At 41.1% G+C, this 27,981-nt stretch overlaps 1 protein-coding gene and 1 long non-coding RNA gene across 3 annotated transcripts; both read right to left on the bottom strand.

The window, feature by feature from the left end:
- Positions 1–3,880: 3,880 nt before the first annotated feature.
- Positions 3,881–7,702, bottom strand: LOC115587591 (uncharacterized). The gene is made up of 2 exons (XR_003985085.1): positions 7,194–7,702; positions 3,881–5,177 (listed from the first exon to the last, which is right to left on the bottom strand). It is a non-coding gene; the product is annotated as an uncharacterized LOC115587591 (long non-coding RNA).
- Positions 7,703–8,083: 381 nt separating this feature from the next.
- Positions 8,084–10,121, bottom strand: LOC115588320 (G-protein coupled receptor 183). Of its 2 annotated transcripts, XM_030428841.1 has the most exons (4): positions 9,977–10,121; positions 9,498–9,851; positions 8,735–9,249; positions 8,084–8,657 (listed from the first exon to the last, which is right to left on the bottom strand). In XM_030428841.1, exons 2-4 carry the CDS (start codon positions 9,844–9,846, stop codon positions 8,493–8,495), a joined length of 1,029 nt encoding a protein of 342 aa, XP_030284701.1. In that variant the 5' UTR covers positions 9,847–9,851; positions 9,977–10,121; the 3' UTR covers positions 8,084–8,492. The 2 variants fall into 2 exon arrangements, with proteins under 2 accessions (XP_030284701.1, XP_030284700.1); XM_030428840.1 differs by lacking the exon at positions 9,977–10,121 and having other exon boundaries at positions 9,498–9,874.
- Positions 10,122–27,981: the final 17,860 nt, after the last annotated feature.

The raw sequence follows: 27,981 nt of genomic DNA, 5'->3' as shown, positions 1-27,981 counted from the left end.
AAAATATGATAAAAGATGAATACTAATAATGGTCATAATAATACAAATATATAGAAATATGATTTTTTTAAAGGACGGGAGAGATGGAGGACATCTCCTGTCCTTTGGGAGACAATTCTATGGAGCCAGGACAATGACTTCTGATTTCTGGCATCGAAAAATAAAATTTGGTAGGCTTTAAAAACAAATCCTGAACTGAAAAACAAAACATTGGCATTGAGAAACCATTGGAAAAAGTTGTTGGCAATGGAAATTGGCACTGAAACATGTAATGGCACTGAAAAATAAAAAACACAGGCAATCTTCTGTTTTTTTTTTCTTCATGTCAGTCTTTCTCCAGTGACAATTATTTATTTATTTATTTATTTATTTATTTATTTATCTATTCATTTATTTCAGTTTCACCTATTTTCCGTCTCAATTATTTGTCACTCTTTTGGAATAGAGGGAGGTTTTGAGGAGAGAAGCAAAGAGAGGGTGCTAACTGATGCTATAGGGCTGTACTATATTGGAAAAAAAATAACATTGTTGTATGTTTCTTCTTTTTAGCATACATTGCAATATGAAAAACAGTCATTTCGATGACTTGAAGAGCTCTACCATCAATCTTCCTAAACTTTATTGTAGCAAATCTAACACTTTTAAATGAAGGAGTGTCTGAGTCATGTTGGACACATAATAATAGACATTCCCAAAAACCAGCTCTGCGAAATCAAGAAGATCACAACTCAACTAAATTGTCACGAACTAGTAAGGACACATTCATTACCAACTGCTTAATCATAAGTTACTCTTTTTGTGTCATCAAGTAATTAATTAATAATTATTAAATCATTAGTTACTGTAAAAGAGGACTCTCAGTCGAGCAAGATTTTACAAACAGCCCTGAATATCTCACAGCTTTTAAGCAGGTCTGATGTGAAAGGGCAGCGGCACATAAAGTAATGGTAGGACATGTCAGACGTCAGAGGAAAATCTCGTCAATAATGTTTTTGTGTGAACCTTCAATAGTGCACCATAGTTTGGTCTACCTAAAGGAAACAAGGGTGGTGGGTGTACACATGGTGCGATTATTCTGATATCACTTGAGGTTAGGGTTGTTTTTGTACAGACTGTGCAGTTTCCCACACAGCGAGAAAGTTAGTGTGCAAACATGGTGGAGCATTTAGTGACTACAGAGCCAAATTGTTTCCCTGGTGGATAGAGACATGGAGCTGGGCGAAGAATTAGGTTTATGAGAAAAATGGTTCCAAATGAACGCTGCTGTTGCTCTGTGTGGGCTTGATGTATAAAAAAATCCACATTTTGGCTATCAGCTCATGTCAAAAGTTTGTTTTTCTGTACCCAGGTGGACAGATAATCTATTACTGTGGATTAATAGGTCCACTATAATCTCCTTATTACACTACAGAAAAGTGGGATCAATATATGGGCGGCTGTGGCTCAGGGGTAGAGCCAGCATCTTGTTATCAGAAGGTTGCTGGTTCAGTTCCCCTGTTGCATGTCCTTGGGCAAGATACTGAACCCCATACTGCTCCTGATGTGCTGGTTGTCACCTTTCATGGCAGCCACCGCCATCAGTGTGATTACAGTAATTTGCTTTGGACAAAACTGTTAAAATGCCTTAAAAAAAGCCCTGAATGTAAATGTAAATATATCAACACCAACAAATGTTCCCTCACAAGTGAAAAGTTGACTTAACATTTTAAGTCAATCATATCGCTACAAAGTTTTGTCGACCACTTACCTTACCTGGATCCTTTGATCCCTCTGACGGCTCACTGTCCTCTGGTTACTGCCCTTAGCCTTCAGATCTGTCACTTTCAAACTTTCTACAAGTAACCACTCCCTTCCTGTCTTCAGAATAAGTGTACACAAACCTACTATTGAATTATCACTAAAGGTGCTGAAGTTTCTCATCTGGGTACTTTAAAAGATCTGTTAGTTTCATTGTTCTTCTTTTAGTCTGCAATATTTACCTTTAAATTGTCATTTTACTTATGTATGCAGATGATACTGATGTGTATATATTCAGATTATTTTTCTTTTGTATTTTTTAGACTAGTTACATAATGTATTTGCATACAGATGCTGCTTAAAAAAGCATACTTATTGTCAGTGTCTGCCCATTTGTAACACTGCTGAATGAGTATTTATGTATTTGTGTCATCTAGACTAGATTAGTGGTATGTCCCCCAATTGAACACAAAGCATCAGTGCTCTTCTGATGCCAGATCTTTAAGCTGCTACTAGTAAGGTGTGAAGTCATTCAGGTTTCAGATCCAGCTTATTTAGCTGATCTCATTAGCGCTTTATATTCACTGTGCACGCTCAGTCTAGAGGCTGCAGTTATTTTTTACTTGACACAACAGTGAGGCTAGTATTGTTTTTACATTTTGTGTGTGTGTGATGGACAAATGTTGGAGTGACACAGTTTTGAACCCTTTGCCATGTGTTATTGTGTCTGTTTGTCAGTGCAATAGCAGCTCAGCCTTGCAAGATGCAGGTTTGTAGTTGAGCTCAAAATGAAGACGGGGTTCAAGCAGTAGCGTAACATCATAGAGATAGGCCCCGGTGCAAATATTTTTTTTGTGCCCCTAAACACAAGCGCATGCTCATGTGCACTACACGTGATATAATGATCAGGTAGATGGTGAAACAAATGTACGCCACCGTGAGTGACAGCAGAGATGAGGAGTTTGCCGCGAGTGCTGGTTGGCTGGATCATTTCCTCCGCCGCAACAACTTAACTCGCAGAATGATGCCAGAGAATTCACAGAGAAGCTGGCGAAGTTTGTGACATTTTCATCCCAGATTTTTGAGAGGAAGTAATTAAACGCCTGCTCCAAATTGCCACCTGGTCCCAAATAAACGGCTGTTATTTGGTAATTTACGGTATGTTAACTCTCCCAGCCCGGGGAGAGAGACATGCATCACAGTGCTCAGCTGCAGACAGCGGAGAGGTGACGAGACACGACTCATCATGACTGACAGGAATCAAGGCCACTCAGTGTTAGCTTACCGACCCGCCCCCAGATATTTCATTCACAAAAACAGGGCCTGTGGCAATTCTGGACAGCTGTTTTTTGTTTTTTTTTTCTTCCTTCATGGGCCCCTGACGGAGTCTGGGGCCTGGTGCAGCTGCACCGCTCGCACCGCCGATAGTTACGCCACTGGGTTCAAGTATGGGTTTGGTCCAAACAAGGAAGCTAAATGAATAGGGGTTTGAAGTAGGAAAAGAGCTACTGCCCGCCCACATTTGTTCATTAAATCTCTCCAGTCCACTGTGAGACATTTGGTAAAACTAGAGATCATCTTGCAATGGGAAAACACCAGCTGTGTGACATGTGAATGGAACACACGACATAAGTGAAGTGAGATTGGTGAAACCAGTGACCTGTTCCATGTTTGATGTAAATCCTTTATATCAAATTATTAAATAATTCAGTAAACCATTTTTGTATGTATAATTTCTTACTTACTTGCTTGAACATTGTGAGATTAGGTGTTGTCCTTTCATATTTCTATCAGTTTCTCAGGGAATATTATAACATACAATGTATTGATCTTGATAAAAACAAATCAGGCATACTTAGGTGGCTGGTATCTATGAAAGAGTTCAGTTTAAGGCAGATCATTATGTCATTAAGTGATGCAGGGCAATCAAATTTGTTATGGGATTAGACTTGATTAGATTAAAGGAGACTGTTGGGCTTGGGCTGAGGTGTGCACTCTACAAGTGTGCCACTCTAGTTGACTCAGCAACTGACTATCAGGGACCCCTAAAGAATAACCAATCTAATTTGGTTCCTTCATCTGCTTGTGTAAGCTGTGTCTTGACACATAAATCAATTGCAGAATAATTCAAACACATCAGCAATCATCAGTCAAAAAAGTTTAATACTCCCCGACTCTATTTATGCACATTACTCTCTATGCAAAATCATAGGGCAGCTCTTCCAAAAACCCAGGAAATGCTAAAGGTTAAATTTAAATATGGGCATGCACTATAAACAGACAATGTGCACCTGCTTAAATTTGTACGACACACACAGCAGCTCCACCACAGATGTGGGACCCAGCAGGAATGAGGCCTCTGAGGGGGAGCAGGAAAGGTGGGTGAGGAAGTGGTGATGGCATTCATCTACGCACTCCCACACAGAACTCAGATGTGGGTGTGAAAAAGAAATATGTGACATGTTCTCTTTTTGACATACCCAAAGTTCTCACATAATTTAGAAATTGTGTTTTTAATAGTAGAAGAGTACACACTCCCGGTGTGTCCAACAATAAGCTAATTACGTCAACTAATGCACATTGGAATGTCTGCCACATGTCCCGACACGTGGCAAAAACACAAAGGAAGTGAAAGCTGCTGTTGTACTGCATAAATGACCACAACATTGTTACAAAGTTGAAAAAAAGCTTAGCTGATTCATCTAGTTTAGAACATTTTCTTCACCCTGCACACATACACAACCAAACAAAGACTTGTTTACACACTACTGTGTGACGCTACTGCCACTGCATGGCACACACATGAGCAAGAAAGGCAAAAAAAGGAAGTATCATATAATGTATAATTTACAATATAATCATGTAAAAACAAAGATGAAACAGATACGGAACAATAAATTGTATACAGTTTTCTCAAGCAAACATCACTGTGCTCAACACTTTGGGTGGGAGAGGCTGCAAATTAGCAAATGTGATCTTCCCTGTATTTTCATAGACATCTACTGCATATGTACATGGACAGTCACAATATCTTAAGTGAAAGACTTGTTAGTCATTTCCAAATGGGTGTCAACACAAGAGACTAAAATAGGCATTCTTGGGTTTAAACTAGGTCTTCTCTGTGACTCTGGTTGTTGTTAGCATATCTCCTGCAAGCTCAGCTGTGGTTCCTCTCAGGTTTTGCTGCTGCTGTTCTCAGCTGTCATTTTGGAGGAAGCACCAGATGTGCACAAAGTTGAAGTACTCCATGCAGGTTCGTCTGTCCTGGTGCTTATGTAGCATGCTGCGGAACAGCAGAGGGGCCATCTGCAGGGACACCAGAGCCCAGACCAGGCAGCAGACCCTGCGTACCACCCTCACACTCCACAAACACTGCAGCCTGTGTGGGTGCACCATGGCCAGGTATCGGTCCAGATTGATCCAGGTCATGAAGCCAATACCTGGTGGAAATGATAAATGTCACATGCTTAACACATACTAAAGAGAATTGGAAAATGAGTAATTTCACAGATAAACAAAAGAAGATAACAGAAATGTAGGGTAAATGGGCTTCTATGAAGTCCTACCACAATTTTGTAGAAGGTGTTTTCACCATCTATGGCCCTCAATCTGATACCTTTACATTTTGGTCTATTAACCTTTTACACTTTGTGTGTATAAAGGATTAATTACATTTTGAACCAGCTCTTGTACATTTTTCTTGTCCTTTGTAAATGCTGAAATATTTCACATTAGTTCAGAATTGAAAAAATAGGAGACAAAGATAATAATATGACAGCATTTTTTTTACTCATTACCTGCATAGGTATTTGGAAAGAAGAGAAATGTGGTCAGTCAGCAGAGAAGGTCACCAAAGAGCCAGTCATAGTGGTGAATGTAGAAAGTAATTCTGCCAGGCAGCGTCATTAATTAAACATTAATCCGTGTGCATGAGCAAAGGAATAATAGACCACTGAACTGTAAAAATATCATCAGAGTATAACATACTTACAACAAGAGACAGGGTTCCAACACGTTCATTGTTGGAGCTGTGAATACTCCTGACTGTGAATACTCCTTAATCAGATGGTTGTTGATGAAATAAAATGAGCTGCAAAACTTGAATATTTCTAAAAAGGTTGTGTGTAGTGTTCAAATCCCACCTCTACCTTTTGACATCACATGTCCGTCAAACTTTGTCATACTGTGACCACACTTTTTACTTATTATTGCTGATACCATCATTGATGTTGTGTTCTGGCACAACATTAAAGATATTGCAATGCAAGGCCAGCGCACATAAAGCATTAGTTCGCAATTAATATCATTGATGTTAAACATTTACCACGAAGCCTGGTAAACTATACTGTTGGTGACATCCAATGAGCGGGCGTATAGTTTGAATTAGGGTTTTAGAGCTGAAGGATTCTTGTTGCTGTTTGTTTGTTGCCTTTTTTATTGTTCTCCTCTTCTATTTATTGTGTTTTATTTGCCATTGCTTTTATTTGTTGTATTTTATTTGTGAAGCACTTTGTGATTTCTATCTGTGAAAAGTGCTATATAAATAAAGATAACTTACTTACTTACTTACTTACAATGATTCTGATGTAAGTAGTGTCTAAAGCTAAAGAAAGTCAGACCACCATATCTGATTTTATTTAATAACTATCTCTTTTTTTTAAAGTCAAATAAAAGAATTACAGAAAGGCTCCTTTTGGCATCCTAGGGCTGTATGCTAAGCCTCTTCCTCTTCAGCCTGTACAACCATGACTGCATTCCAGGAGATAACAAGAACTCTATTGTGAAGTATTCTGATAACAACACTATCATCAGCGGCATTGCAAATTGTGAGAGTTCATATTGGGACGAAATCTACAATCTTGCAGGGCGGTGCGCAGAGAACAATCTGATGCTCAACATCAGCATAATCAATGAGCTGATCAATTATAATTCACAGAGCGCGGCAATCCACAAAACAGAACAACACATAGGACACATGGCATTTCAGAATGGAACGATAAATTGTTTTTCAACTGACTACATGCACTGAGAGAGCGCTCGCTCAAGAAGCAAAAAGAAAGTTAGTGTGAAAACATAGTGGAGCATTGAGCAGCTAAAGTTTCACATTGTTTCCCTGGTGGATAGTGACATGGAGCTGGGTGAAGAGTCAGGTAGATGGAAAAATGGTTCAAAATGATCGCTGCTGCTGCTCTGTGTGTGCTTGATGTATAAAAAAAAACCCCACTCTTTGCATGTTGGCTATCAGCTATTCCTTTCGTGTCAAAGGTTTGTTTTTCTGTACCCAGGTGGTCAAATAATCCATCACTGTGGGTTTATAGGTCCACTATAATCTCCTTATTACACCACAGAAAAGTGGGATCATTATATCAACCCCACCAATTGTTCCCATGCAAGTGAAAAGTTGACCTACCATTTTAAATCAATCATATCTCTAGAAAGTTTTGTCGACCTCTTACCTTTTCTGAATCCTTCGATCCTTTAGAACAGCTCATTGTCCTCTGGTTATTGCTCTTAGCCTTCAGATCTGTCACTTTCAAACTTTCTACAAGTAACCACTCCCTTCCTGTCTTCAGAATAAGTGTACACAAACCTATTATTGAATTATCACTAAAGGTGCTGAAGTTTCTCATCCGGGTACTTTAAAAGCTCTGTTAGTTTCATTGTTCTTCTTTTGCTCTCAAATATTTACATTTAATACGTAATTTTACATATTTATGCAGATGATACTGATGTGTATATATTCAGATCACTTTCTTTTCACATAAAGTAGTTACATACCAGATACAGATCCCTGTTGTTAAAAACATACTTATTGTCAGTGTTTGCCCATTTGTTTCACTGCTGAATAAATATTTATGTATTTGTATCATCTAGACTAGATTACTGGTATGTCCTCCAATTGAACACAAAGCATCAGTGGTTTTCTGATGCCAGATCTTTAAGCTGACACTTGTATGGTGTGAAGATTTCGTCAGTGCAATAGCAGCTCAGCCTTGCAAATGCAGGCTTGTAGCTGAGCTCAAAATGAAGGTAGGGTTCAAATATGGGTGTGGTCCAAACAATGGTGCTCAAAGAAGGGGGGGGGGGGGGGGGTTGAAGTAGGAAAAGAGCTACTGCCGCCTACTTTACACCCCCAGACCACATTTGTTCATTTAATCTTTTCAGTCCTTCGAGACATCTGCTAAAACTAGAGACCATCTTGCAATGTGAAAACACCAGCTGTGTGACATGTGAATGGAACACATGTCATAAGAGAAGTGAGATTGATGAACCAAAAAAAGCTTAGCTGATGTATCTAGTTTAAGACATTTCCTTCACCCTGCATACATACACAACCAAACAAAGAGCCGTCCAACCAAAATTTAATTTAAAAATGAAAGAACACTACTGTGTGACAATACTGCTAATGCATGGCACACACATGAGCAAGAAAGGCAAAACAAATAAGACAGTATACAACATACACTTTCATGGAAAAAAAACGGAACAATAAATTGTATACAGTTTTCTCAAGCAAACATCATTGTGCTCAACACTTTGGGTGGGAGAGGCTGCAAATTAGAGGCTGTGTTTTCATAGACATCTACTTTATGTACATGGACAGTCACAATATCTTCAGTGAAAGACGTGTTAGTCATTTCCAAAAGAGTGTCAACACAAGAGACTAAAATGGGCGTTCTTGGTTTTAAACTAGGTCTTCTCTGTGACTCTGGTTGTTGTTAGCATATCTCCTGCAAGCTCAGCTGTGGTTTCTCTCAGGTGTTGCTGCTGCTGTTCTCAGCTGTTATTTTGGAGGAAGCACCAGAAGTGTACAGATAGTCCTTAAAGAGGCTCAGCACCCGCTTTTTGTAGGTCTTGATGGCAAAGAAGTAGATGACTGGGTCCAAGCAGCAGTTGAAGTTCATCAGGGAAACAGTAATCTGCAAGTAGGGAATAGATGAGTGAAAAGGAAAATTGATGAGGAATGTTTGAAATGAAATAAACAAACAGGTCCTACCTGTAAAGAAACCTTGAAGGCCCTCAGTTCCTCGCAGGTTGGCTGGTGGTGTATCTTTCTCGACATGAACTGCATTACATTGAGGTGGTAAGGACTGAAGCATACGAGAAAGGTGAGGAGGATGAGAAGAATAATGGTGTTGGCCCTATGATTCCTCCTTGATCCTTGAGTTACGGAGTTCTGCTTGGCCACAGCTCGCAGCTTCAGGTTGATCTTGGTGTAGCAGCCAATGATGGTGATGAGCGGACAGCAGAAGGAGAAGGCGCAGGCCAGAAGCAGGAGATAAGGGGTGAAGCGGGAGCCATCAAAGTTGAAGTACTCCATGCAGGTTCGTCTGTCCTGGTGCTCATGCAGCATGCTGCGGAACAGCAGAGGGGCTATCTGCAGGGAAACCAGAGCCCAGACCAGGCAGCAGACCCTGCGTACCACCCTCACACTCCGCAAGCACTGCAGCCGGTGTGGGTGCACCATGGCCAGGTATCGGTCCAGACTGATACAGGTCATGAAGCCAATACCTGGTGGAAATGATAAATGTCACATGCTCAACACATACTAAAAACATATTTTCACCACCCATGGTCTCCAATCTGATACCTTTACATTTTTGTCAAAAAGCTTTTTATACTTAATATATACTTTGTGTGTATAAAAGTTTAAAGCAATTTTATACTGGCTTATTTAATTTTTTCTTGTTTTTTGAAATCTTTCACACAAGACAAATATAAACATATGACAGTGTATTGGCATTAAAAAGCACTATTACCTGCATAGGTATTTGCAAAGAAGAGAAGTGTGGTCAGTCTGCAGAGAAGGTCACCAAAGGGCCAGTCATAGTGGCGAATGTAGTACGTAATTCTGCCAGGAAGCGTCAGTGTGAACAGGGTATCAGACAGTGCCAGGTTGACAAGATAGATGGAAGTGGAGTTGAACTTCTGCTTCTTCTGGCAGATGACATAGAGAACTAAGCTGTTGCCACACACACTGATGATGAAAACAACAGAGTAGAAAATAGGGAAGAGGACCACTGCGGCTCTCTGGTAAACAAACACATCACAGCCGCTCTGGTTCACAGAGTTTCTTGGTGAGTCCAGGGTGATATTTTCTACAGCCATCCCACCTGTCATTTTGAGCAAAAGGATCACAAAGTCAATTGCAAATCATTATACATTAATCAGTGTGCAAGAGCAAAGGAATAAGAGACCACTGAACTAGATAAAGGTCATCAGAGTATAACATACTCACAACAAGAGACAGGGTTCCAACGAATTCATTCACTGTGAATATTCCTGAGTCAGGTGGCTCTGGATGTAAAATGAGCTTGGAGTACCTCTAAAAAGGTTGTGTGCAGTGTTCAAAACCCACCTCTCCCTGGTGACATCACATGTCTGTCAAACTTTGTCATACTGTGACCACAGTTGTTACTTATTGCACTGTGCAGAAGCTGTTTCATGTCTTGTCACTAACAATTGTGAAGCAAATCTGATATACAGTCCTCTCTTTTTTAATAGTTTATTTGACTAAATATTCATTAAACAGTACCACATACTCTTTGAATGCCTGTTTTTATCATTTCACTTTTATCATCTTCATTATTATTTTAATCTTACATCTTGTCTGCAGTTTGAAACATGATGACACAAAATGAATATCACTCCTTTTACCTGTAGTGCTATTTATCCTTTTAAATTGTTTTGGTGTGCCTTGCCCAGTTTCGGAGACATCGGCCAAAGAGATGTCTGCCTTCTTGCCAGTGTAATAGAACTAGATGGCACTGGGGTTGTGGTGCTCAAATCAACCTTTGAAAAACTCAACAGCCACATCACTTACCAAAAATCATGACCAGGTTCCTTAAAATAAACCAATGACCTCGTTGTGAGCAATTTCATATAGGAACTATTTTCTTTCTACCAGCTACACCCAACAACTGTATCACCGTGCAGATGGAAGCATGCAAGTATCATGGACTAGAGGCTAGCTAACTTAGCTATCTAACATTACAGTTTAGCTAAGGCGGACGCCATTGATATTTAGTCACAATCTTGAGCCTCTTGTCCGTAAGTAGATGTACTCTTCCTACTCTGCAGTGATATGGCTGGCAGGTGTAGTTTGGTTAAAAAAAACATGTTTTGACATGAGACTGATCAAATCAAGGGCAGTGGGTTAGCCCAAGTAACAAGGTCATGTTTTGTGTAAAGAGACATTTCTGTAGAATTAAAAAAAAAAAATGTATTTATTTGGTACTTTGAGTCCCAAAAGCCAAGTGCCATCTCGTTCCATTATCTTTGAGAGAAGGCAGACATCACCGCTGCTGATATCTCCACAGCGCTGAAAGTCACAACAAAATCTAGATGGATAAATCGCTTGACAGTTAAGAGGGAAATCATGCATTTTTTATTTTGTCGTGAACTGTCACTTTAACTTGTCAGTCACTTGTGAAGGACACTGAATTGCAACAACCTCTTAAAAGGCTTCTATACCAATAAAGTTTGACGGATACATTTCGATGTACACATATTTGAACAGATCAGTTGAAGAGTTTCAGGTGGTGTGCAGACATCCACTGGGGTCTAGAGATTTGTGCTGCCACCTTCAGACCAGAGAGAAGACAGAACTAGTTGAGCACAAGCCCCACTGTTCTTATACAGTGTTGTTATTACAGAAGTCCTCCTGAGTGCTTGTATATGTGTGTGTGTGTGTGTGTGTGTGTGTGTGTGTGCGTGTGAGTGTGCGTCTGTGTGTGTGAGAGAGTGTGAGACAGAGAGAAAAATAAAGATAAACAGAGAGAAAAGGATAGATGACGAAAGTGAGATTAAGCAAGTTCTGATTGTGGTATAGAATCAAATTTATAGTGGCTGCTGTCTAACACATGCATATGTATACAACAATATCTAACTCTTGTTTTGAAGCTTAATGCACAAACCATAATAACTGGGACAAAAACCAAAGTAATGTGACATGTACAGAGGCTACTGTTCAATAACACTGTGCATGTGTACACAATGCAGCTTGCAGTAAGTGAAGCGTGAATTCGAAAGGTTAGATGAAGTGATAGGTAGGTGTGAGGTTTTATATTGCGTTCCTGCCTCTGAGGTTTTCTCAAGTCTGTTTCTGTGTGCGGCTGAGGTGAAGACAGGCAGGCCTGAAGTTGGTGATGGAAGATATAGAAGGAAGTATCGCTGGCGCTTGTGCAAAACTGTCACAATCCTGTGATGTGTGGATGAATCACTTACACCTATATGTACATCTCAACTACCAACCCCCCCAAAAAGATTAAAAACCTGAACAATGTAAACTGAAAAAAAACAAAAACGTGGTGTCAAATTCTGAGAATACTTATGCCGGTAAAACTGTGGCTGCTTCTGCAAAGTAAGATGCGGCAGCTTCACCTCAGAAAATCAAACCAACTCAGTTTGCAATTACTCACAACTTATTTGTTGTTTCACTGATTCAAGATTCTAAATGAATTTGTCATTATGCAATGAAGATTGCATAATGGAACTTTTGTAGCAATTCCCTAAGCTACATACACATACACTATACAGAACTACTGAAAAATAATGATCAAGTCAGAAAATAAACTATTCATGATGGAGTGTTGAAGGGGAGTTTATGAGTCTCACAGTGAGGAATGACGCTGCCCAACAGTCTGGTGGTATGGATGCAGATACTTCCGTATCTTTTTCCAGATAGCAGCAGGTTGGACAGACTGTGGCTGGGTGATGTCTTTCCGTATCCCTTCAGGCCCTGTGCAGAAACCTCCCTTCATCAATATCACTGACGCTTGGTAGATAGGTACCAATTATATGCTGGGTTTTGTTAAGAGTTCCAATCAGCTTCACGGGTGAGATTCTATTGAATTCTTAGCTTAAATAAACACACAGCATTCTGATGTTAAAGTATTCTTATTGTCATGGTGTGGGAAGACCGAGAGGTGGCCAGTGGAGATGGCATCCCCGGTGGATCTTTCAGTTCTGAATGCTCAGGGTCCACACTGGCTTGGATGTTGCCTTTGATGCGCTGGAGAGCCCAAAGCACTTCACCGAAATCGGGATGAGTGGTAGTCATTTTGACAAGACACTGCAGACAGTGTCCTGTGAGAGTGATATGTGAAAAATATCCACTAATGGACTAAGAAAACACTCATCGGCTGATATTAATAGAAAAAAAGTAAAATTGCTCAGTGGAGTAAACATTGCCAGGAGCCTCGAAAGGAATTAAAGAAAGAAACGCACAACCGAATAACCATTAAGACTTTATTATTATCCTTTCAAACCTCAATTGTAATGACAAATTTGATAGAACACACATTCCTATCAAGGAAGTAAGAAGTACACTGGCTACTGTATCTCATCTCGCTCGCCCGCCAAAGCTTTCCTGGTCGGTGTAATTGAAATGGATGGCTGCTGGATAGGCAAAAGGTCACTAATTGTCACCAGTCAAATGCGGTTATAATACAGCTCACTTAGGCCACAATGAGAGCTTCATGTAGACAATGTCACCTGCAGGTTAGGAGCCTGCTGCACTTCAGCCTACATTTCATGCTCCATTAATTTTGTGCCCAGAGTTAAACATCTCGTATCATCTGAACGGCGTGCTGGAAAAGGAAAAGACAGTCGTTTGTTGAGCGCTCACTAGGTGTCCTGAGGCTCTCTCAGTGTTAAACACTGCAGTGGCACAGAAGGACATGAAATGAAGGAGATGATCACTTCTGCTCACGCAATTTCATGTCTCACTGTAAACGTATTTTAATGATGAATATCACGAAAGAGCCACTTTTACTTCTCTTTTCACCTCGAATATGATACATCTGTGGATATGAGTGCGAAGCTTGAAACTGCAACAATGACTCTGTTGTTTTTGAAGTAAATCTCCACCTATAAATGAATAAATGTAATCAAGTCAAATGTGCTGGAACGCTTGGAATACATCACATTTTGCTCAACATTATTCTATTTTATTTATCACAGCAGCACCGTGAAAATGGCACACGTGGTCGTGTGTAGTGTGTTTGCAGATTTCTGGGTTGATGGGTGTGTGACATGAAAGGTCTTAGGAAATTGAAAGTGACGACCCAGCATGGAACATGCATGGAAGTCACTTCTCAGAAATGTGACCTTTTTCTGGTTGTTAAGTCAGGGGTGGGCTGAAAAAAGGGGGGGTTGAGAAGGGGGAACAAACTGATTTGAAGAGAATTATACAATAGTCAATGGTGCAACTGCAGCCCATAAAAGAACACCCCAGAAGGCATATCGTTTTAAAGGCACCCTCATGGTGGAGGGGGACCAGTGGTGTGTTGCTGAGGCAAACTGGGAATGACTTCTGGTGTCCACGACATGTGTGGAATAGCCAGCGTGGTTCCACAAACGGTGCCTAACCAAATTTGGGATGTTTTTTGCTGCCAGAATGAATTGTGTATGAAACTTCCCCCACACAGTTTAGATTTAAATCTGCTGTATCAAACCAACTTCACCGTGCTGCTGTCAACTCATTCAGCAGCCAAACAAAAGCAGTGGTGTTGTAGTGTGTTGATGGATAATGATTTTTTAGTGATGGTATGTGTTATTAATAGAATTGCATTGAATATATGTATGTATGTATATATATATATATATATATATATATATATATATATATATATATATATATATATAGATATTGCTCAAACAGCAGGGGAACATTACAATTCATTTCAAAGAAACCGATCTTGTTGTATCCTGAAGGATGGGATCATGTCTGGAAAACATGTGACAAAGCATCTAAATCGCTTAAGAACAAAATAGTCATCTCAATAGTGTTCAGTTGTAAAGGATGGGTGTATCCAAGCAGGATAAAAGTGCTTTCTATCATATGGCAGAAAACCTTCTGGGGAAATGCTACGCAGTCCACTGGCCATACAGTGCATTGTGATCTAGTAGAGTGCCTTTTGAATTACACTGTTGAAGTAACCTGGTCCAAACACACCAAACACATCATAACAACTGGATGCATGTTGGCTAAAAGAAACCGGGAGGATATAGATCAGGTCAGAGAGATTCCTGGAGGGAGCTGCATCTAATCTTTCTCAAGTTCATAATAAGGAAGAACTGTTGTGAAAGACTATAATGAACTCCCTATTTCCAGGATCTTGTTCTTATGTCTTTTTTTTTTATTGCCTTTTCTGCATCTTGGACAGACAGGTCAAATAGGGAAAGTAAAATCACTCTTCATGTGTATGCAGTTGCATCGCAGGCTTCTACAATTGAGTGTTGTAAAACATAACACCACTAGAGGGAGTGCAATCATTACGAATCAGAAACTGAAAATGATAAAGTGCCATTCACAGAGAATAACAGAAATACATTTCAGCATCATGTTACAGCTCTGAAACACTTTTTTCATTTAAGTTCAACATCTATGTGCTACATTTTTGAAATTGAATTCTCTCATTTTACAAACTCACTGCTGTAGTGTTACATTTGCGTGCTTTTGTGTGCATGCCTGATTTATACATGCCTCTGTGTGTGTGTGTGTGTGTGTGTTTGTGTGTGTGTGTGTGTGCGTGCGTGCATAAGCAGACTGCTGGACATACCGCAGGGGACTCCTGCATTGTCAGGGGGCCTCATGTGGCTCGTGTCTGTTCTCATCATCGCCATCTCCCCCCATGCATCAGCCGCCGCCTGCCCGGCTCAGGCCCTGTCCCCCACTCCACCACAACGCTCGCGTGAAGACTCTCCGTTCACACTTTGCTTCACGCTTGTCACCTTTACCACTGATGAGCGATTTGTTGTTTTTTTCAGCCAACACTTTTAAACCCTCTGCTTCACGGTGACAGTACACTGCTCCACTCTACATGCTTTATGTGATGCAAGAGTGAGCGGAGAAAAGTGTTCTCGTGCTGGGTGAAACTGTATAAGTGTGAAGGGAGCATCGTTATGCATCGTCACAGGTGTCCGTGGATAGCTTCTTAAAGAATGCCTACAACCCTTTTCGTTCACTGTGATTCCTGCTTAATCTAACATGTCACAGTGTTGACACTAGTGTAGCTGGTTGTGAAAAACACACACCAGCTCATTGTGCCGGGTGTCCTTTTGAACTGCTCATGACTTCACACCCGTGAACATGCTGTGAATTCCACTTTCTCCCACATGTAGGAGTATCATGGCACATAAAACTTATCAGTTTAATGTGCTCATCACACACATGCACATCTCACAAGAGCGCCCACAGATGGGAAGCTCTCTGATTGGCATATATAGGGATTTCTTGACTGTAAAGACTTGAAAAAGGATAGAGTTTAATGTGTTTTAGTGGTCTGATCATTGGTGCCAGAGGCATCATTTTTTAGTACCTCAGAAGTTGCTCCTGAGCTTTGGGCACTTTATCAAAAACAGTGACAGAAAAAGCTTTGTTGTAGCTTCAGACAAAAAGAAAATGATGCAGCACATGAAACACACACATCAAGATTTGAAGGCCCAGTTCTGAACAGAAAGCTATTCAGGTTACGCCACTGCTGGAAACCAAGACATGGTATTGTCATTTAATGACTTTCTGCAGTATAAGAATAGCTTTAAAGTACATTAAAACCAGGAGAGGGTTAAGAGCAGAAAAAACTGCACTGGAACATTATTTTTCTTCAGTCTTCAGTGATGTTTCTCCTGATCATTTCCCTTCATCTGTAGATGCGGTGGCCAGAAAAGTACTTTGTTTTCGCTGTCCAAGCAATCAATATGCCCTGAAACTGATCAAAACAGAGAAGGATCAATTCAGGTGTTGACAAAACCAAACTCAATCAGACATTTCTTATGAACTAGTATTCAAAAGCACCACTCTCCACTTGACAAATCGCAAACAGTACCTTCTGTACTCGATTATTTTAGGTGACTTGTATGCCGAGCGCTTGATTCGCATAACAACCACAGAGCTACAGTAGCTGGGATTATTCAGTGTGAAACACAAATGTTTATACCACATAACAGAGTAATTAGAATCTTACATGCACAGTTCATTTACAGTGTTTATGCAGCATGACTGCATCCATATGCAATGGTGTATTCTGAGCTAATGAATACTGAATAATGAATACAGGCCAGAAACTGTCGTCAACACAAACAAGCTCCGGTGGTCGTAATCATACTGACAACGAACACACATGATGCAGACACAGACAAGTGAGTATCTGTAGCTTGAATTATTTACTACTACTACTTTTAGATTACTTTATTATCAGCATGATACATCATAAGTACTTGTGCCAATTAACCAACTCCTCTCCACAGGTGAGTACAGTGCAGGACCCCTATAGCTGGTAGGGATTTAGTGACTTGCTCTGGGATTTTTAAGCAGCATGGATACAGGATCTGAAACCAGTCTTACAAAACTGTCCTTTTCGATGTGGTGTGGTTTGGGGTGCATGGTTCTTCTGGTAAAATCATTTTCAAAAACATGAGAAGATGAGAAATGCAGCTGAGCAGCACCATCTTCAGGATCTGCATTAAAAAAACAATCCTCGAGTGCTGGTGCTTTTTACTTCATGCTTTGTATTTTCATTCACATTTCACATTGATGTTATCACTGTACGTATATGAAGATGACAGCTGTTTTGATATGTTTTCATGTTGAAGGTTATGAGAAATGATATTGTAAATGCCAGTTTTAAGCATTAATGAAGCAGAAGTGCAGGTTTTAAGCGCAGCAAATTGTTAACACAGCTTGGTAGAGGCAGAGTGCATAGATCTGAACTAATGAACCTAAGTTCAAACAAAAACCGTGCCAACAACTGCTGTATTTTTGATCACCATTCCTCTTCACTGCGTTCCCCAAACATATACATATTACACTTAAACAAAGCCTGTATTCATCTGCGGCCAATGACAGGGGCTGTGTTTGAAGACGTGGCCTTGTTCCACGGTCCGCGCCGTGGCAGGTTTTCAGGTCATCTGAGGCGATGTGCATATTTTGGATGTCATCTTGGCTGTTGTATTATTGTTTTATTCACAGGGCATGGACTAATTATTTCAACAGCTCTCTTCAGTGGGGAGCAGACTGACAGTTGCCGTTATTGGAGTGATCAGTCTGTTTCTCGGACTCGGCTGAGGCTATTTGATGTATATTAACAATAATTGGTTCCACCGCCACAATGATGTTTAGTAAACCTTTGTGCTATTTTCCACGAGGATGCCCATGAGGAATTTCTGAGTAGCTGCATGGTCTACAGAGACGCCTTCAGAGTCAGGACAGATGGGAGGACTGCTGTCCTCTGTAGATCAGAGACACCACGACCTAATCATCATTATCACATATAGGACATACAGTCTCTGTCGTTGTCTTGTTGTCTCTTCTGATCAACAGAAAGGCTCAAATCTACCACGTACACTCCAGTTCTATTACTGTAACAGTTCATCTACTGAGGCAAAAACAATGTGGCATTTGCTTTCACAGATACATGTAAAACACTTAAATGGGATATCATTTGAGTTCGAATTTACCCTATTATATAAGGATCAAGAAATTACTCTTATCAATGAATAAGGTTTGTTGACTAGGACGTAAAAAAGATAATGATTTGAGAAAAAAAAATATTTTACTTAAGAAATCAATAGAATTTATTTGCAATCCAAAGTAAACTAATGCTAGTAAACACACTTAAAAATGCAGTGTTTTTATACAGCCGCAAAATTGTGATTGCATTTCCGCTTACTTTATTCATTAAAGCTTTTTACCGCTTGTCTTGTCTTTTCATGCATTGTCGTTCTAGGTGGATGACAAATCATGACTCAGAATGTCTGTTTGTTGTTATTGTTGTTTGTTTTTGTGGCACAGCCTATTTTGTCTGGTTCCCGTTAGGTAATCTGGCAACCGTGGGCTGATGCAGCGAGGTGGAGGTGTCTCCAGTTCCAGCATCTAGCGGTGACTCCAGCAGGTTTGGAGTCTGCCAGATTCTACAAGTGAATGAGAGGCAGATGTGCGGTGACAGCACTACGCTCATTAGGCCGAATCAGTGTCACACTGTGACAACTGGCCAACTTGAGGCTTCTCTCGTCACTCAGTGTTTAATCCATTCAGCCAAGACCAGCTCGGACTCTCCCAGACTTCATTTCAAACCATTAACTGTTCTGGCATCTCTCTTTTGCCAAAAACACAACCTTTTAGGTTAAGTTAGGTGTCTGCTATGTTTTTAAACTCATTCCTTGCGTCCTATGAATGCAGCCTCTCCACCCATAATATAACAACTTTTTCTCAACACCTATCTTTGGTCACAGTGGCACCCCTGCCTCTGACCACTAGTCTACCCCTGCTCCACAAGCCCAGCTGTGTGGTCAGCACTGGCCCCTCAGGGCCTCCGTCCCTGGGCTGAAGTTGTGATATCTATTTCAGTCAGCTAGAGACCAGACAGCCGCCACTGTGGCTCCAGAGAATTCCCTGTCCAGCGATTACTGATGGTTGCGCTCCGCTCATATGCTTTAGCATCTCCTGTGTCCAAACTGCTTAGCATCTGATGGGTCGCTCTAAGCCATTAAGGCCAGTTTGCAATTATAGATGTGTGGCTGCTGGACACAGAAACAGATGTGCTTTGATCTATTTACGGTAGGGTGGAGGGGAGGGTGGAGAGTGGGGGTCATCACAGCTTACTTCCATGCGTGGGTCAGCTCACGCACCTCTGACACCTCTTGTCTTTCAGTTCACTTGACATGCACTTGTGTTTTCCAATCAGCAGAAAGTTTAGTGATGAATGGGCATTAAGAGAGAACAGCGTAAGCAGCTGCTGTGTGTGTGTGTGTGTGTGTGCGTGTGCGTGTGCGTTTGTGGGTGTCAGCACACATACATAATCAAGCGCGTGTGCATGTCCAGCTTGTGTGTTTTATGCCTTTAATCTGCATGTGCCAACTACAACCAGGCATGTGTGGAGGTGAGAGCTTGCTGAATGGAAATTCGGACGATCCTGTTGCACTAAATAAAAGGGAACCAATTCGAGCCCCATCTGTTTAAGCACCGAAATTCACCAAGGGGCAAAATAGTTAGTGTTGCGGTACATTTTTAACGCCTTGTCTCCTTTTTTCCCCCCTCAGCTTGAAGTGCTTTGGGTGGTGAAAAATGGAAAACAAATGTTCTGTTGACAGCTTTCTTATGCCCAGGGTGTGTGAGTATTTATATCATAAAGGTGCCAACACATCCTGGTTTTACAGGCTGACCATCGCTGGGGGGAGAAAAGAGGGGGGCAAGGGGGGGTTATCCTGTAGCTCATTCTGGTAATTACTAGATCAGTGATGAATAGGCCTTGATAAGCCTGTGACAAATTAGCTTACAACTAAGTCCGCTGTGGTGTGAAATTCTTATTCATTTTAACAGAATTTAGCTTCATGATCATGGTAGGACATCTGCAGATGGGGCCTGCTGATTGCATGTTGGGTCCCGGCGCGGGTACACTACAGTCAGGACCTGGACTGCATTAAAGGGTAACTCCAATCAATTTTACACAGAAAAGTGTGTTACAGGTCTTGGGGAGTACTACTGCACAAACAAAAAGTAGTATCCACCTGTTTCCTCGGAAGCCTATGGGAGCTGCCATGACAGATACTTCCGCCGGCAGTTTTCTGTTTCCGGTTGCCTTGCAACTGCATGACTGACCGCTGCCACCAAGCTAGCCCTAAACAACTAGCGTTATGTCATAAATGCCAAATTGTTTTGAAAATTGAAGTTTTTTTTTCAGAAACGTCTCGTGTAGTACATCAACCACTTAGACAAACATGTCCGTGCCCTTTGCCCGACACGCCATACTGAAGAAGGGGGAACGGAGACTAGCGTGGATCGCAGCTTTGACACTAAAATAAATATTTGTGTTTATGAATATCTTCCATAGAATAGCTGCTGCATTACTGCACGACATCCCTAACCCGGGATTTTGTAACTGCGTAATTCTCCGCCATCAACACCTTCAGAAAATATAAGATAATTAAATATGTCGATGTTGCTAACGTCGGGCTAATGCTTCATGTCATCTGCCCACTCTGTGAGAACTGACGGGTGAGGCACTGTGAGGACTGTCCTCACGACTTATTAAAACATCCGTACTGTGTATCCACCTCCGATTTTTATCCATTCTGTCGCTTTCTTTGTGTTAAAAGCTTGTTTTTAGAGCGAGCATGACAGTTAGGCTAGCGTAAACGCAGAGTTCAACCGGAAGAGCATAACCGAATACCGCTATGAACCATGGGTAAACTCACGAAGTCAGGAATAAGGTGGATAAAGCCTGTTGTCGCTCCAGATGAAGCTGCATGTAAACCCATAAATTATCTCCAGTGATGACATTTGCATTGTGGGAAACATAGGAGACAGGTGTTGAAAGGAAAGAAGAATGCGTGGAGTATTTCTGTCAATTTTGACCATGTGTTATCATACTGCCATTATGAGACTAACACAGTTATAGGAGTGCAACATCACCCACAATGCAACCTGCCACTGAGTGACATCACTGGAGGCACTTTAGATTTAGATGCAAATCACATGCAGCTTCCTCTGGAGCCGCAAAAGACTTCATCCTACTTTTTTCCCATGTGCAGTAGTACTCCTCAAGACCTGCAAACACACTCTAATGCGCGAGATTAGTGGAGTGGACCCTTTAAGATTGAGGGCATGGTACTGTTGCTCCGGTATTAGCTCAGGGCGCAGTAATAACAGGACTCGACCCAGAGTTTTAAGCAGAGCATGCCTCAGTAATATTCAGTTTCACAGTCATTTTTCCCTCCTTGTCACTTGTCTTATTGTCACCACTTTGCTTGTATCAAAAATTCACGGGTCACTTGTATGGCATTTAGTGCTTGTCTCCAGTGTACTGCACGCCTGTGCTAACTAGTCAATTGTGACCACTTTTCACAGCAGCAGCAACGCCTTGGGCGAACTGTGATTTCATAATGTTTACGGTGTCAGTGGCAAGCCTGACGGGGAAATGGTAATAACTCCGCAACCAATATGAATAATGAATGAACTCATATCATTTCATAAATCAGATGGGATGTACAACATATGGAAATAAGCAGGCATATTCGTGCCACTGGGTTTCACAGTTAAATAAATGCACCAAATTTTAAGCTGTTTTTTACTGCTGTAACACTGGATCCTGTACGATATATAGCCCGCGGCGTGCTATGGGAACTCTGTCTACTGTACCATCACAGAGATGCATTCAACAGAGTGCACAGAGGGAGTCCAACATTGACATTGTGCTGTAAGCAGGTCTGTCCCGAGGTGAACCATGTGTACACAGCTTTAGGTCCTCTCTGATGTAGGTGTAGCTCGGTCCTCCAGTGTCGTGTTGCGAGGCCACGATCCCACTGTGTTTGTTCCGTGTCACAGTGCTGAGAGGAGTACTATGGGAACATTCATTCACAAGTTCAACGGACCACTGGTGACACCACACTAGAAGGCATAGATCAGGATAATTAAAAGACAGTGCCGTCATTTTCACATTTATTCGTCATTCGTGCGTCATAAACTGTCTTACAGCTCACATTCTATCCACAGAAGTCTCTGCGATGCCCTGAAAGGCAAACCCAAGCGAACATGTTTATTTATGGTAAAATTATAATATCATAGTGGCTGAACAACAATAGCTCAATCTCTGAACAAAATAACGGGTGCCCAGGGAAGGTAATATTCTGAGGTCTGGCTGGACCTGCTCATTAATTCAGTTAAATGAAGTGAGAGAGGGGGGAATCAGAGTGAACCGAACGGGAAAAAAGCCCTTAAAACCATTTCCTGTGATTTGGGTAACATGCATGCAGAAAAGTCAGAGGCTCAGTGTTTGTCTTTCCCTCTCTTGTTCTCTGCCTTTTCTGTCCATTTCTAATTCTGCTCACTTTGGTTCTCCCCAACATGTTTTTTTTGCCTTTATAGCATTCCCTTTATCTCTCTCTCTCTTTCTCTCTCTCTCTCTCCCTGTTTCTCCCATGATTGCTGGGTCAGTAACTTGACGGTGGATTGGGTCAGGGGGCGCAGTTGGGTTTTGTCCACCAGCTTTGGGCTGTGAAGGCTAATACCTCCTGACACACTCAGCTCCATCAGTCCCGGCCGCATCATTCTAGTAATGCAGAAGTCATCAGGGCTTGGGATTGCGTGAGGGCTCTCATCTGGAAACCCAAACAACCTTAACCTCATTGAATTCCTGTTGAAGAATGCAAAAATTAATGAATGGATTAAGTTGTTGCTTTGTCTCATTGGATTACACCGCATTGTTTGGGATTGATGTGTTTTTTGGCGAAATGTCTCTAAATGTTCCTGTTTGGTGATCTGCCATTGTGAGAAGAGATAAAGCAGTATTACAAAATATTTGCTCATGTTAAAGTCCGAAAACTTAACGACTGAAAGCGCAGAGGGGATGTTGTAATTTCTGTTCAAAGGCCAAAGTTTAATCTGGATTGTGTGGCCTTTTTAGCTGGTGTGCTGGTCCTCTCCAACCATACTCCACTTCCTTTACAGGCACTCAGCTGAATTGTTGCTTAACCTGCGCAGTGACCCTGCCACATGCTATCTGCATCCCTCCACCCCAGATCCACCACTACACTATCCTCCTTGTGGGCACGGGTTTTGCTATGCGTCAACCAGAGCCACAGACTGGCGAGGGGAAATCCATAAACCGTGTGTAAGGGCAGAGGAAAAAAGTCAGCACCAGTGCTTACTCATCTGTTAAAAACAGAGTGATCTGCAAAGTTTGTATGAGAGGGTTTTTGACGGTGCCCTGCTGCTTTGTCAGTGCAGCACATGCTGCAGGCACTGGCATCCCCTATTGCCTTCCAGGTCATTGGCCAGGCTCAGCAGGAGGTGGGCTTCTAGCCCCATGACACGTCCCTGATTCACAGCTGGATCCGTAACAAGGTATCATAGCAAATGAGTCGGTAAAACATCACTGGTTTGAAGAGCGTGAAAAATTGTCATGATATCATTTGTAATTCCTGATCTGGACTGCCGTTGGTAGGAGAAAGAGAGAGTGAGGGAGAGAGTGAGGGTAATGAAGGGGTTTTTATTCCTCTTCACCATCTCCACCAGTCTCGGCCCCCTCTCCTCCCCACCGCCCCACAGCCTGACCCCCAAACTGATGCCCGAGGGGGGAAGATCCGAGCTAATGTAAGGAGGCAATAATTAAACATCTCGTGATTCTCAGCCAAGTGGCTTCAAGGTGTTGCGCCCTTAACATGAGAGCTTTATGACACATTGTCCTGTTCTTGAATGTTGTTTTTTGCTCCTCATTACACATGACTCATGAGTAGACGTGATGTGTCAGACTCGAGCCAGTCCTGGTGTGTTGCAGTGCGAGGGTTGGTGTTCGGGGAGGGTCTACAGGGGAAGTTAGGAGTTAGTAGAATCGTCATAGAAGTATTACAGCTGCTGAGCATGTAATTCAGTGCATTATGCTAGTTATAATTTTCACAGGAGAAAGTGTGGAAATTTACAATTTAGTATGGCTTGAAATTTAATTACAAAAGCGATAATTCAAAGACCGACAGGACGCTATAAAAAATTGGCAACCATGTTATTTGTTAACAGTGCAATTTTTTCATGGAAAAAACTTTGAAAAGAAGATCTGGTGACACTTTTTAATAATCATCATTGATAATTGAATTAAGTGTATTAAGTCACTTAAACTTCAGCTAATAGTTGATTTACTGTTAAACCATGTTTTGATAAGCCATCAGTCACAACTTTATCGGCCATCAAAATGTTTATAGATGAACTACACAGTATTTATCAACCATTTACAGTATTATAAACACAAGTTGAAACTTTACATTAAACAAATGCTTAAGATATGGTTTATAAAGCACTTCATTGCTTGTTAACAGTGAAATAACTATTAACTTAAGTTAAATAAACTATAAATTGAACATTTACCAATAACAAAGTGTCAGCTGTCATTATCATTAACTAATTCTTAATTTCTAGATAATATTTTGGTTATAGATTTTTTTCAGATCTAAAAAATACTCAAGAGACCACCAACATTGTGTGTTTTGTGTAAAATATAGTTAGCCATAAAAGATTATATAAACCACACTATGTATTATGCAATAAAATTACACACATAAGCCCTTATGATCTTTAACCTTTCCGCGTTTAGTACAGTTAGCTGTGAGACTGTGTGCAGGTTTGATGGATGCAAAGAATGGACAAACATCAGCTCCCTCTAAAACCACAATGGAGACCTTGGATCTAAATGTCATGGTTTCATAACGGATACACTGACATTTGTGTGATGGGATTTAGCCATGGGTTAATATAGCCATTGCTGGCACACTGCATTGATGTCCATCTCACTCGGGCTGTGAAGTCTATCTCACCATTTTTTTTTTGTGGTGGCCTCACAGAAGTTTCTTTCAAAGGGATGAATTGGATTCTATGCTGGTTAAAGCCAATTATTTTATCAGGAAAAAAAAAACTGTTTGATATGTACGTTTGTTTTATATGATGTTAATGTGCCTCAGGAGCTGTTCAGATCATTTTTTTGGGTGAGTGTCGGGCTGCGGGTGGGGGCTGTTGGGGAAGGCAGGCGATCAGCATTAAAATCAGAGCCATGTAAATCTAATCAATTATACAGTTTTTCAGATAAAATGTTGGTAAATCAAAACACATTTTCCAAAAGTCACAGTATAATGAGAAATTTAAATTGGAAACAGAAACCATTTGTTTATTATAAATGCCAGGGTGAGGTGGTGACTTGCCATCCATAAATTTCGTTATCCTTTCATATTCTTTTTATCTATGACTACAGCTTTGGCACTCATTCAAGATTTTAATGAACCCAGACTTCTGAGGCATCAAGGCCTAGTGATGCATTGTCCATTTGGATCAGGGAGTACAGAGGGGGGACAAAGGGAAAAAGCTTTTGCCTTTGACATAATATTTTATATTCTATTGCCTTACAGGGGGTCATTAGGTGATTGCAACATTTAACAACATAACAGATTGACAAGAATAAACACATATTCAGCATATATCTGGAATTAAAAACCAGGCTGACGATCTGCTTGTGTGTGTGTGTGTGAGAGAGGGAGAGTCAGAGTGTGTGTGTGCATGTGACAAGGGGTGACTTGAATCAAAAAATAATTTTCTGTGCTTTATGAGGATACAGAGAACCCCCCCTGCTCTGGCGCGACCTGGTGTCGGCTGCTTTCTTGGGCTCAGAGGTTCCTAGGGGAGACCAGAATGGAAGTTGAGCATCTTGCTGTGATCCAAAGAAAGTGTGCCAAATGCTATCAAAACTGGATTAGTAGACAACAATTGTGTTCGATGAACGGAAAGGGGAGGGAAAGAAGTAGTTTCCAAGTAACCCATGGATGGAATTTTCCAACTCCATTGCATTTTTTATCCCATGTAGGAATGGATGCTCACATAAGCCCCCTTTGTTAAGGGATAAAATCTATATAAAATAATCCAAGTTTTCTTATCTGATCATGAATGTAGCGGAGAAGCAGAAAGCATACTGAGATGTATTTCAGATAAAGTGTATCTAAACCAATGACCTATAAATATGTCATAGGAGGATCACTCACATTTCCTTTATTTATGTTGAATATGGTTTTTATGTGTTCGGCCTCTGGAAGAGAGGGAAAAACAAACAAACATTATCATGAATATCCAACAACAATGACGTGGAGAATAAATAATGGTAAATAGTGACATTATATAAGTGGTTGCCTGAATTAGACTCTTTTTTTTGCATTTGCTATATGCCACCCAGTGTGCTTTAAACACTGCATGACTATATCTAAGGAATTCAAAGCATGCACTGTGTTATTATCACTTCTTATCTATTAGCGTACATTATCAGCATCATTCAGTTTTTTTGGTATGTAATCACTTTAAACAGGCTTATTGCATATTAATATAAAACACACAATGAAAGTTGTCCTTTAGAGTTCATAGCTGTATTCATAGCAGATGGTGGCTTCAGAACTTGGGCTATTAAATTACCTGACCATTTCTACAGACATGACACAGTAAGCAATATGTGAACAAGTGTGGCGAGCAAACATTAATCTTTTCAAAATACATGCGCCCTTGGCATGGTGTTGCTTTGAGCTGCCATCTTGCCCGACTGTTCATCAGCGCAATATCGCAGTTGAGTCTCTGCTTCTGACCCGTAACAGCGAAACAGTCTCCACGTGCCACCCTTTGCTACAGAATCCTTACAGTATGTCTACATGAGTTGCAAAAGGTTGATGCTTCTTGTTCACATTGTTTAAATTCAACAATTTTGAATGGCCACTTATCAGAAATTAAAAAATAAACAGCAAAAACCAGAGAGATGTTGGCGAAAATATCCCATTTATCCCAGGTTGTGAACTACTGTTTTATATAATTATTTGTTGGTGTTTAGGCAATGCATGTGCGGTTACCGGTCTCTGCAAAAGGGGGGGAACCACAGTTTCTCACATACATATAGATAAATACAATTTTTGGTTTGCTTTGATACAATCTGTGATGTCAAAGCAGGGAATTTCCTACTGAAGACCAAGAAATGGTCATCAGGAACTTAACTATGTCCTCATCTATTCCCACTCAAGGTCTGCCACCAAATATATTTGGCTCGACAGCCTTCATACAGTGAAGTAAGTCCAGCAGCACATACAAATTTAAATACAGCCACAGCCCAATGGCTGACATTTGGAGCAAATCCCCTGCTGACTTAATCATGGCAAATATTGCGTGTCATTTGTGCAACACACTTGGACCTGGCTGATGGTAGTGGTAGTAATTCACCACTGCTGTGAGAGAGAACTCCTGGGGTGACATGCCTTGTGCTCAAATCTCTCCCCTCTCTTGTTCCTCCCCTGTGTCTCTCCATTGCAAGCTCCAGTCTGTCTCTGTCCCTTCTGTCTCATAGAGCAGAAGGACACCAGAGTTATTGCAGACAGAGACCATCTGTGAGGCAAAGAATCCTAGAATGTAGCGAGAGCACAGAATACTACTGATTCAGATCACCACCGTTTACAACTGCTTATCGTTTTAAGTCATCTCTAAGACTCCTTTTGTATTCAATTGTACAATAAATTACATCTCATCATTACTGCAAATAACACATCTGGTTAATTTCCCATCTCAAAACATGCTTCCTCCCTCCTCTCTCCACAGCAGCAGCTCCCTCCCACTGGCGACTTGTTCGCTGTTTACCTCCCCATGTGCTAGGAGTCCTCCAGAGCCCGCCCCTCCCACTGCTGTAGCCAATCACAGATGTCGCGACCGGCTTCTGCAGCCAATTGCTGCTTGCTTGTCACGGC

This window comes from Sparus aurata, chromosome 9 (assembly GCF_900880675.1).
Source record: "Sparus aurata chromosome 9, fSpaAur1.1, whole genome shotgun sequence".
NCBI lineage: Eukaryota > Metazoa > Chordata > Actinopteri > Spariformes > Sparidae > Sparus > Sparus aurata.
Note: the sequence above shows the minus strand (reverse complement) of the source record. Positions and strands in the feature narration are given on the sequence as shown.